The 12,329-nt window shown below is 39.2% G+C and overlaps 1 protein-coding gene across 3 annotated transcripts in view; it reads left to right on the forward strand.

Annotated features, from left to right (window-relative positions):
- Positions 1-12,329, forward strand: part of LNPK (lunapark, ER junction formation factor) — an 83,104-nt gene that overhangs the window by 35,753 nt on the left and 35,022 nt on the right. For all 3 annotated transcript variants that reach the window (XM_030579750.1, XM_030579752.1, XM_030579751.1), the window contains exons 7-8: positions 5,593-5,676; positions 5,758-5,809. In XM_030579750.1, the coding sequence (XP_030435610.1) occupies positions 5,593-5,676; positions 5,758-5,809 (136 nt within the window). The remainder of the gene's footprint in view (positions 1-5,592; positions 5,677-5,757; positions 5,810-12,329) is intronic.

The raw sequence follows: 12,329 nt of genomic DNA on the forward strand, positions 1-12,329 counted from the left end.
TTGTTTCCTGATTGGTCCTCTGGTCAGGTGTTTCAGGTTACTCCTTTCCAGGTGAAAGAGACATTAACCCTTAGCTATCTGTTTATGACAGCCCCATTTCCTATTTGCTGAGTCCCACAGATCAATTGGTCCTATGTATTGTGGAACAAAGATACTCTGTAGTTTTATTTCCATGCTCTCTTTCCCATCTTTCTTTCCTACCCATTTTCAGGGATCACTCTCATGAGATTGTTCTCCAGGAGGTCCAGTCTCTTCTCCATTTGAGACCTAAAGAAGAGGCTTCCCATTCATGTTACTTCCTGATCCCAGGCCCATTTTAGACTTGTAAAATCTGAACAAATATATAAAGAAAATAAGGTTTCGCTTGGTTACCCTGGCATCCGTAATCATCCTCTCCGCCCCTGATCACTGCAACTGGTATGCTAGCCTCGACTTGAAGGACGCATGTTTTTATGTGGCTAACTATCAGAGCCACAGGAGATTGCTAAGATATCTGGTCAACAAGGCCTATTATCAGTTTTTGGTCTTGCCCTTTGGCCTGTCTATGATCCTGCAAGTATTTATAAAATGCATGATGGTGGTGGCTGCATTCCTAAGGAAAGCAGCTGTACAAGTATTTCTTTACCTGGATGACTGCCTTGTGTGAGGTCGATCCATGCTCCAAGCAGAAGTCAGTCTCTCCAAGATATGGTGTGTCTTAAGTGTTCAGGATATGTGGATAAACAAGGACAGGTAAATATCCCCCCTGTTTAGAGAATAGGATTATATGGGCAGTTCTGGATTCTACAGTAGTCAGGGTGTTCTTTCTTCAGGCCAAATTCAAGATAATGTTAAATTTTCCATAGACTTCAGAGTCCATCCGCTTACAACAATGAGAAATTGCCACAGACTGCTGGGCCATATGTGGTTCGGCATGCCAGACTTCATCTCAGGAAATTGCAGGACTGGTTAAGGTCACTGTACTCCCTGGCTCATCAACCATTGGACATTCTGCTTTGAGTCCTTGCAGGAATGTTAGCCTCCTTGGACTGGTGGATGGACCCAGACAATTCCTTTGCCCCTCCCTCACCCACAGTGACCCTAGTCACAGATGTTTCTTTTCTAGGTTGGGGAGCTCACCTAGAAAACTTATGAAGTCAAGGTCTGTGAGCCCAGTAACATTTGGATCTTCACATAAATGTGCAGGAATTGCGGGCTATGACCTGTTAAGCTTTTCTGTCACACATCAAGGGTCAGAATCTTTGTTCTGGTCTACACGGGGGGTGGTGGTGTGGGGGGGGTCGATCTAAGTTACGCAACTTCAGCTACGTGAATAATGTTGCTGAAATCGATGTACTTAGTCGACACCACCACTAAGTCGATCTGCTGCTGCTCCCCCGTTGACTCTGCTTGCACCTCTCACAGCACTGGAGTGCAGGAGTAGACGGGAGACGGTTCGGGGGTCGATTTATTGCGTCTAGACTAGATGCGAGAAATCGATTCCCACTGGATTGATCGCTGTCTGCCAATCCAGTGGGTAGTGTAGACATACTCTTCATGTTCTCATGGACAACACAGCAGCAACATTTTGCATGAACAGGCAGCGTGGGTGAGACAGTCCTAAACAATACATCTCATAGAGTACTAAATTTATAGTGAACTGTGTTCGCATTTAATATGTAGAGTAAAATTAACAAAAAAATTCATTTTAATTCCAATTGAATAAATTGGAGGCATTTTTGTCTGCTTATTGATGGAAAGTCCACAAAAAAAGGCTAGATTTGTTCACTATACTATTAGCTCAGAAGATGACCTACTCAGAGTACAGACTGTTGTGACCTAATGTATGCATTTTAGTTCCTATTTTAAATACAGGATTGCTATATTAACTCATACATTTTATATAAAAGACGTGAATTAATCTTACAGCTCAGTGAACATACGATTCTTTTAGTTCTCCAACTGAACTACTTAGACCATTTGTGGTGGAATGCAATGTTAGCTGTTGGCATGGTGTGCTGCTGGTTCTCAAAATTTTCAGTTGCTAAATCAAATTTAAAAGAAGATTTAAAATACATTGATAATAATCCTTTTCCATATATGCAACTGATGTAGTTGCTACAGGAATTCTGATTGCCAGTTGGAGAGCAGGCCATCCATGCAATTATGAATAGGAGAGAGATGCTTATCATGATTAATTAGTTTGAAAACCCCGGTTTGTACGGTGGTATCAAGGTACATAGAAATTTCACTTATTTTGTGACTGTTTTTTGTGACTGAGAAATTGGGCTGCTGCATTTTGTACAAATTGGGTTTTCCATGTAGTTTCTACCTTTAGTCCTAAATGCACTTAATTACAGTAATCTAGCCTAAATGTGAAGTATATCTTTGTCTTAATTCTTATAAGAAAGGAAAAGCTGGCGGTGAATGGGATTTCTCACCAATGAGTTGCCATGTGGATGATGAAGAGGAATCTGACTCTACTACCTTGATGAATGGAAGGTGAAATGCCCTAGGGGAGAGAGCTCAGTGTCTTGGTTAGCTCTATGAAGTGCTTCACTTCACCCATTGCTTCATTCTTGCATGGGTCAGTTTGAGTTAGTTGCAGTCTGTCCATGTGCTAATCTTTGGCGGACACTGACACCTTGGTGACACCATTGATTGTGCCTAACAGAAAAGGAGATGAAGTGGATGTCATAGCCATATTGTTGAAAATAGAACCTGTGACCTATTGCAGGTTCTCCAAGATGTCTTGTTACATTGAAAGGGAGGTGTGGAGAACATAGAATTACATGTGCGTGCTCTTGAAGATGAAGAGCAGCTTCCTTTCATGATTCTGGGTCCTGCTAGGATCTGGGGCAATTAGTAATGGAATGTGCATAGAGAAATCAAGAAATAAAAGCTATTAGTTTGATTTCTTAACAAAATTTTCCTTATATCCTTATGTAAATTTACTTCTCATTGACTTCTTGCAAGATCCTCTGCAATATTTCATTTATTTTAGCACTATTTAACACTACACTTCATATCTAGAGGGCTTGCAATGCAATTTTGCAGACAATACATTTCAGACACAGTGCACAGGATAACTAGGTGAGAGTCTAATCTTAAAATGGTATAGAATTTAATTTATTTGGCAGATTGTCATTAACTGGCTGTAAGGAAAAAGCATCAGATCATTTGAATGGGGAATCCTTCTTGGTCCATAAAAAGATTGCAATAGAGCCTTGTTAATCCAGACTTCTGTTAACTGAGACTTGCACTGAAAATGGACTTCCAGGTTTGTAGTCTACTGGAACCATGTAAAAACTTTACTAGGCAGATATTTCTTGCTACCTATAAGCCACTGCGATGCTTTGGAGCAAGGCTGCTTACCTGTCAGTGCCCTACTGATGTTGCGGGGGGCGGGGGGAGGGACAGAGATAGACTGCTCACATACTAATTTTGTGGCTGTAGAGATCAAGAGACTGAAGGCAGGGAGGTCCTTGGAAAGTATCCACCTTTCCCAGTGTCTTTTCAGCAATCTAGAGCTGCAGTGGCAGTGTGCCCAGCAAGAGGTCTGAGTGAAGAAGACTACTACAACCCTTTGACTGCATGGAGAGTCTGTGCTGTTTCTCTACCACCCTTCAGATTGGCCCCCTATTGCTCCCCAAAGGAAAGCAGAGGGGCATAATGAGAGAATATTACTTCCCCTTAGTGATAGGATAGTGTTAGTGTGTACTAGCTCTCATGGCTGGGTCAGTTTTACAAGAGAGCCGAAATAGTTGTGGAGTCTCTCCTAAGGTCATCTGCTGGAGGAAAATGGAGGTGCACAGAGACTTTTCTAAAGGCCTTCTTGTGGTGCTGACTACTTGCCTTCAGTTTCCTCTTCCTCTGGTGTGGCTACCAAAGAACAATGAAAACATGACACCCCTCTTTTAACAGCTCTCCAGTAGCATGAACAGGAACAAATAATTAGCCCAGTTTCAGGGCTTCTGAGTTGGGGGAGGAGCCAGAGGTTGACAAAGGTGCTCCTTCATTAGACCTTCCTAAAGGGATACGTCACCATAAATGGCTCCTTCCCAAGCTTCCTTTCCCAGATCTTTTAGCCACTTTGAGATTTCCCTTCTGGCCTCTCCTCCTTAGAAATATTATTGAGGGATGTGTATTCTAGATCCTTATTTCTGATCTCATATTAAAGCTCCGTTGCACTTTTGCAAGGATGGTAGGCTAACCCCAATATCCTGCTCAAATTTCAGTTTAGGGAATTGCTTTTTACTTTCCTAATCATTTAATGGTTTCAGTTGTGCTTAATGTACAATCTGGATAATATTTCATTTCCTGTCTTAAACCATTGTGAGTGTTGCTGTGAGCTGTTAAACAGATGCTGTATTTCCATTGTGAAGGAAGTGAATTTTGTTTACACGTGTTCTGGGATCTATCTGGATAAGAGAGCACTATTATGTTGTAAGCCATTATCACTAATCTGCAGGTGAGAAATGAAAATTGCAGCCATCCCACAATCTACAAACTAGTGGTCCTGAAGTCTCAGTAAATTTATTTCTTAGCAGCGATAAATGACTGTTTGACAGAACTTAATTTTGTGGCCACTGACCTTTTAAATTACCAACTGTTCACACCAGCAACCAACCATAATATAATACTATAGTACTCTAAACAAAATATTTTTTGATACCGGACTATCTGAAGAATGAGGTCCATCTAAGACTCTGTAAAATACTTTATATTCACTGTACATATTAGCCATTTGTCATAACTATGCGTATCTGTGTTCTAAAGTTCAGCTTCTTCTGATGTTGGCTATTAACCGCTAAAAAGATACTTTACTAGTGATTACTTTTTTAATTAAGCCCATGTATTAGCTATAAAGTCACTTGAGTGCATTGTAAATAAAATGCTGTAATAATGAAGTGTTTTAATTATGCTCCCTAAAGTATGCATAGTACTCAGTAAATTTTTATTTAAATTCTTAACATGTTCAGTTGTTTCTGAAAAGCAGTTTGAATATAACTGTAAAGATGGAGTTTAGCCTTTAAAGTCACTTGAACAAATTCCATGGCTGTTCTCCCAGTTAGTGAGTGTTCACAGCATTTGCAGCAAGCTAATTGCTTCTGCTAATAAATAATCTAAAATCGATGCTGACAGCAGTTAATTGGCACAGAGACTTTATTCTGTAAAGCACTTGGCTAACGACCTTCTTTAAATTAATAGCATTAAGTGCTATGAGGAAATAAATCTGAGGAATTGCCTGTCATTTGCTTGTCATGTCTAATAACTTCCAATAATGATAGCTGATAGATTTTTGCACATTCCATTATTGAAGTTGGTGCATGTAATTATTCTCCTCATTATATGTAAACAATTAACAATATTTGGTGTTTCCTTGCAATAAAGCAGTTGAGTACAAGTTAGAAGTTAGAAACAATTTTTTAAAACTAGATTTTGTTTCCTTTGAATGCAGTTAATCAATGTAGCTGAGCACAGTAATGCTTGGTTGGACTAGGCTTTGCACTTCTGCAAATTTTAATGTGATGCTTGTAAATAGAAAAGTAAACATTTGAAATCTTTTTTTTAAAAGAATTCTGTCTTGACCAGTGAAACCTTTGTTTCTAGCTTGAAGAAGTAATGGAAAAGGAAACTTATAAGACTGCTAAATTAATTCTTGAGAGGTTTGATCCAGAATCTAAGAAGGCAAAGGTAGGAATCTGGTATCAATACTAATTTATTATAAAATGTTTTCTCGATGCTACACTTTTCTAATATTACTATAATTGACAGGAGGTTGAACTGCCATCTGCTGGAGCATCTGCAACTCCGAGACCTGGACAAGGTACTAGCTCTGTGAAATTGCTACTGTTTATGAAAGATCAGTATTTATAGCAACGAATTCCACTAGAGGAGTCTGTCTTCTTTTTAATGGGAATTGTGTGGTAAACTGGGATTAAATTTTTGGGGGTATGGAGGGAGTTGGCATTAGGTTGTGCCTATTAGTTGCTCTTTATTTAGTAGTGGGTCTGTTATTGGGTGAATGAATTTAATGCTTTTTCAGCCAGTTAATGTTTAATGCTGCTTGATGTTGATATAGTGTGAATCTGGCTCCAGAATGCGTCTTCTGTATCTTCAGATGTGAGATTTTTCTGGGTGACAATCCCTCAGAATACTAGTTTGCAGTCAAGAGTTTGGTCAAGAGTTTTTGTGTAATGATTGATTTGGATTTCCTACCAACTCATTTGTATTTTTCTTTACTTAGTCAAAACACTCCCAGGGTAATGTTTTAGAGATAAAAGTTAATGCAGAGATCACCTGAATATTTTATGGAATACTAAAACCTGACGGTTCTTAACTGTCTTAGACCTTTCCATTTAAAGGTTGTACTACTATGCATGCAAGTGAAATAGAAAATGATTATGTATTAAAAATCATTAAGGAAAAGGTTTATGCTGAGAGACATGCACTCTCCCATCCCAAAAGAGAGGGTAAAATTTATCACATCAAGTGGAATGGCTCTAATTCAGAAATATGGGCTGTAAACACACTAGTCTTTTTGGAAAACTTAAGTTATTCTCCTGGTTAAAATTGATAACATTAAGTAAATAGGAAATGCCACAATGGTAATGCAATAATGCTACTATTTCAAATCTAAATGTGTCGTTGGATGAATATATGAAGATAGATTGCCCAGAAATTATTTTTTTTACAGACTAATTTGCTTTTAAAGCAAGTCAACTCAATGGGGATGCACAGGGTCTAGTGTTCACTAAAAGTAATTATAGAATCAGAGGGATATGATTTTCAGTAATAGATTCATGTTTCCAGCTGAGCACATATATAAGACTTGCCAAGCTCCCACATCTTTGGTGGTTGCATGGTAGCCCTGACTGCTTTTGTGGGAGTCTGGTTGGAAGTCATAGTCAAACCATTATTTAGTTTTCATCCTTTTCCCACACTTGCTTGTGATCTATTGAGTTTGGGAAGAAGGAAAGAGCTTGAGGAAGCCTAATTTTAAACCAGCATGGCTATTTCAAGTCACTTTCTCACGTCACAGCTTCTGGAATGCTGGTTATAATATTTGTACAACCTGAAATAGATAATTTGCCACTAAAGCTGTTTGTATAATTCTCCATCCAGTTGAATAAAATCCACTTTTTCTTTTGTTTTTGCTCAGTCTTCCAAAATTATCATGTTTTTTCTTTTTTTTTTTTTTACTAGTCCATCCTTGCTTGCCATTGTTGTGACAATGAGCAAGTTTTGCAGTGTGCTGTTTTCACAAACAGCTTTCTCCTTTTGGTTTCCTGATGTCTTGGCAACAGTCTTTGTCTTCTCTTCTGCTCTGTTTATCTGTCCTAATCATAGAGTCCTAGATTCTAACGCCAGAAGGGACCATTATGATCATGTAGTCTGATCTCCTGAATAACACCATTCATAGAATTTCAGTGTGATTCCTGTCACAAGCCCTATCTTCTGTTTGAGCTACCTCATATCTTTTATCATTTTAGTCCTCATTCTTTTTCTTGAGTTAGATCAGCAGATGAGCATTTGAGTAGTGCTGGAAGAAGAGTGAAGTTGCCTGGAAACCTATTCCTACCCTCTTTATAAGCACTGCTGCTCAAAGTGCTGTGTGAAAATTGGACTAATTTGCTACCAGCCCAGTATTAAATTTGTTAATCTCTGATTTTCTTTAATAGATGTGTTTCACCTTATAGGTCAGGCGGTCAAGAAGAATATTGTTAGTTTCTCAAGTTTGGCTTGGGTAGTACAATTCAAATTAGGTAGTAACTCCGAGCCAAAACCGGATCTGCTACTTGTTTGTGTAGTATATAATTCACTATTGGTGCAACTAAATATCAATTTCAAATTGATCCATATGATAAATGTGAGTCTGCATGAATGTAATTTAATTCAACATATTTAAATTATGTCCAAACCTTAATTAAATTTTCTATTCACTTAAACTGATCAGAAGTGCAGTAGATATTAGAAACCCAATTATCATTTAAATGTCAATACTTGTGAATTCTGTCCCCTTAAAAAGAGGTTAAGTAATGATGAAAATGTGGCCAGATTGGTCTCAACTTTAATGTTGCACTCATGACAGATTTAAAAAAAAGTTTCCATTTTCATCTATTCAAATATTTTCTATCTATAAAGCTGAAGAGCTGTTTACTTAAAAGATCTAGTGAATCCACAATTACACAGCAGTCATTTCTCTGGAGAAAATAATTAGTCTAAATGTGTGGCAATAATGCAATGCCCGTTGCTTTTTAAATAAATAGTTCTAGTCTTAAACAGTAGGATTAAAAACAATGAGGAGTCTGGTGACACCTTAAAGACTAACAGATTTATTTGGGCATAAGCTTTCGTGGGTAAAACCCTCCGCTTCTTCAGATACATGGAGTGAAAATTACAGATGCAGGCATAAATATACTGACACACATGAAGGGAAGGGAGTTGAGAATCTGTGTTAACAAGGTCAGTTCAGTCAGGGTAGATGTGGTCCACTCCTAATAATAGAGGAGGAGGTTTCAATACCAATAGAGTGGGAATGGACCACATCCACCCTGAATTGGCCTGCCTACTTGTCTGGGTACCACTTAACATGAGTGACTGCAGAATTTGGACCTAAGTGGTCTAGACCAAAAAATTAAACCAAGGCTGTCTTTTTGTGACCTCAAACAGATAACTCCCAATGTGGAATTTAGTTTTCATATAACTGGTTTGCACATATACCTAGAAGAAACTCAATTGATTAATTGCAAGATATTCAAATAAAGGAAAAAATTTTTTAGCTCTCTTCCATATTAAAAGTGGGGTCCAGGTGACACAATCATTCCATTAAATTGTGGAACTTTTTCTGGATGAATAGAAATTTGGCATTTGAATAAGTGTTCATGTAGTTCAGCCCTGATAAATTCCATTTTCAAAATAAGACTAGTTGAGTACATAGAGTCCAGTCTGTCTTATAGTTCTGCTTCCTTCTGGCAGTTACCCTATATTTGGGTGTAGGTCTCACTACAGGCAAGACTATATGCCAACATGTGCTGTTTCCAGCTTAATTGCCCCCGTCCAGTTATTTGCTGGAACTGTTTTTATTAGGACTCTAGTTTCCTTTTTGTCCCTAAAACTTCAGCAGAAAACACTTCTGCTTGACCAAATATATCACTGGCTCTTGAGCAGAAATATTCTGGTCCTTCTGGCACACAGGCTTAACATGTTATCATACTTATTCCTGGGATAGAGGCAGTTCTTCTGTCAGAGTTCATCAATCTCATTCCTGTGTATCTGTATGATTGCCAGTGGAGTTGTAGACCGACCGCTAAGGGGTGACCACTCCCAACCATAACTAGGTCTTCTGTTGAGACCAGTCTATCGCATGAGCCCCTTGAAGGGTGAATAAACCTAAAACCCAACATTAGGGAATTAGTAATATGCACCTGAAAGGTTTGATGCAACTCCAGATTGCTAGAATTTAGGCCTCCCAATTTGATAGCTATTGAGCTTGTGAGCCTAGGAGTATTCATAATGGAAGTGTGTCCTCTTAGTTTTAAATCTCAGAGCACCCAGAATTGAATGGCTAGTGAAACATTTGTATTTCTAGAAAGTTGAAGCAGATTAGACATGTGAGAGAGTTTGTACTGGCACCGTCGGAGGTATATCTGTTTGCTGGACAAAGGGGACTCCTGCTTTTTTCCCATGCATTAAATTACTTCATGATCTTTTAAGGTGAATGTGACTTAAATACTATAACTACTAAAATATTCTCTTCTCCCAGTGGGAATAGTTTTCACTGAAATCAACAAACATTTGCGAAACCTTGCAGAAAAAATTGCCTATGGCATGTACTTTAGGAATAGAAGATTCAGAGGTTTAGCAGAGAAGTGGTGATTGGTCTAGGATAGGCATATAAGTATTGTCTGCCCTGTTCTTGCTGACCGAGGTGGAGCTGATGAAAGCAGTCCTTCTATATGCACACTTCTGAAAATAGTATTTTTTTTTATTCTGTTCATCCCTTTTTCATCTCTTTTCTGATGGCTTTGTCTGCAGTCTGAACAGCCCCTTTGTCCTCCCTAAGCCTGCAGACCAGCACAAGAGCAGCGAAACTGCTTTAGCAAAAGAATTCTCCTCCTGCGCACCTTATGCATTGTTCGACAGTCTCTCTATCCCAGATGCTTTTACTGCCTTCTGTATCCTGAGCTATCAGTACTTCTCCCTCTTTTTCCTACTTGCTTCTATTCTGCAAAACCTTTGGAGGTTGATAGACTGAGCCCTAAACCCCTGGGACAGCACAAAGCAGAATGCAGTGCTGATAATAAGGGCCCCACTGACCTTGCTCTGCATATGTGGTGGAAAAAGTATTATCTGTGGTGAGGGATGAAGGACTGTATAGTGGAGGATAGTGAAAAAGATAATTACAAAAAAAAAAGATTTTGGACTAAGGAGGAGTGTAGAAGCAAGACAAAAGGACACTAGCAGGGAAAGACTAAAATGGGTCCCCAACGCAGTGCCCATGGGCCCCATGGCGCCCCCGGGGGCATCTAAATGCGCCTGTGTCCTGGTCAGCAGTCGAGCATCTGCCGAAATGCCGCAGAAATTTGGCGGCATTTCGGTGGATGCTTGACCGCCACCACGGTCCTTCATCTGGCGCCCGCCAGATGAAAAGGTTGGGGACTACTGCACTAAAAGAATGGAATAGAGAGATGGGAGAAGGCTGAAATATGATACTTGTATATTTCATTTAGGATTTTACAAAGGAGATGTAGGAGGGATGGGAAGGTGGAGAGCTTAGTGGGAGAAGCTGGTTGATCCCTGGTAAATGTTTTATCACAGCTGTCTTTTCTAATGTCTGTTCTCCATTTAGTCTCTGCCTTTTTTTGTCTCCACTCTTTAGAGGAGAATGAGATCTTGCCATACAGCATGTGCAGCGGGGACACTGTTACCTCTTGATCTAGACCTGCCCTTTTCTGTAAAAATTGTGTAACAAGGTGAAGAAGCACTTGAGTGTAAAACGTGGTTAAAATTAATTTAGTTGCACCAACTTATAATAAAAATGATCAATACTTTCTAGAGCAGTAAGCCCCTATACCACCCAATGAGAGTGAACAGAGTTCAGTTAACCTTTGGCCAGCACTGGAGGCTGACAACTGTTGTCTGAGCCTATGTGTACACTGTTTTTTAGTGACCTAGCAGAGTTATGAATTTAAGTTCTCAGGATCATCTTTGAAGGTGTTGTGCAGGTTTCCTTTGAGGATGTGGACTTAGAGGTCAGATACGGAGTAGTGGCTTTGTGAAAAGTGTTCACCCACAGGTGATGGGGTATTTTTGTCATTTATCCTTTTTTTGTGAGAGTTCGTTTGAGAGCATAGTGAATGTCTGGTTTCACCCAAATTGTTTTTGTTGGGGGCATTTGATGTACTGGGTGAGATACATCACATGTTGTGAAAGGCATGTGGAGATATATTGTTGGTTTCATGGCACATTTTTCCAGTAATTCTTCCTTGAGATGGCCCAGGAAGAAGTTGGCGTATTGGCGAGCTGTCCTGCTGCCCATGGATAATGTGAAATTGTTGTGGGGAAGAATGGAGTGAAGGAGTTTGTCCTGGTGTTTAGGGTGGATTTCCAAGTGTTGTACATTATTTCATAGGTATTTGAGACAGGCACTGATGCCTGAAGATGATTGTGCCAGTGGTAATTAGGAACCAGTAGGGAGAGAATAGTGTGAGAGAAAAATTCTATTTCATTATTAAAGCTGTTTGGTTAACAAATTTCTAGATGGCTAAGTCAGCAGCTATTCAGTTCTGCCATAAATAGTTGTAACTGCCCAAGGCCCAATGCATTATTCAAACAAAATTCCTATTGGTGTAAATGGGAGTTCTGTCTGAGTGAGGAAGACTGAAGAGGTTCCCTTAAATTTGTTTGGCATATTGATGACCAGTCTATAATTCAGTCTGAGCATGCTTTTCTCTTTCTTAAAAAGGCAGGAGGGGAGCACCATAGCACATGATTCCCCCTCAGTGCATTGTTGCTGCAATAACAAATCAAGCACACACTCAAAAAAAAATAAAATTGGGTGGTAGAATAGGGTGGGTGAAACTGGGCAAACTGAAATTATAGATTAAGACAAGAAGGGACCATTAGATTTTCTAATTTGGAAAATTAAGGGTGTGTACCACCAATACTGCTGGGGAATTCAGACTGAATACTTTATTAGTTGCAGGCAAAATGACTTAGTCTTCCGTAGAATTTGAAACAATATTTGGAAGCATTTAAACTGTAGGGTAAATTAGTGATCAGTTAGTGTGTTCAGATCTTCTGTTTGAGTATAGCATGTTAATTCTAGCAACTAATGTCTCATT

This window comes from Gopherus evgoodei, chromosome 11, assembly GCF_007399415.2.
Source record: "Gopherus evgoodei ecotype Sinaloan lineage chromosome 11, rGopEvg1_v1.p, whole genome shotgun sequence".
In the NCBI taxonomy this organism is placed as follows: domain Eukaryota; kingdom Metazoa; phylum Chordata; order Testudines; family Testudinidae; genus Gopherus; species Gopherus evgoodei.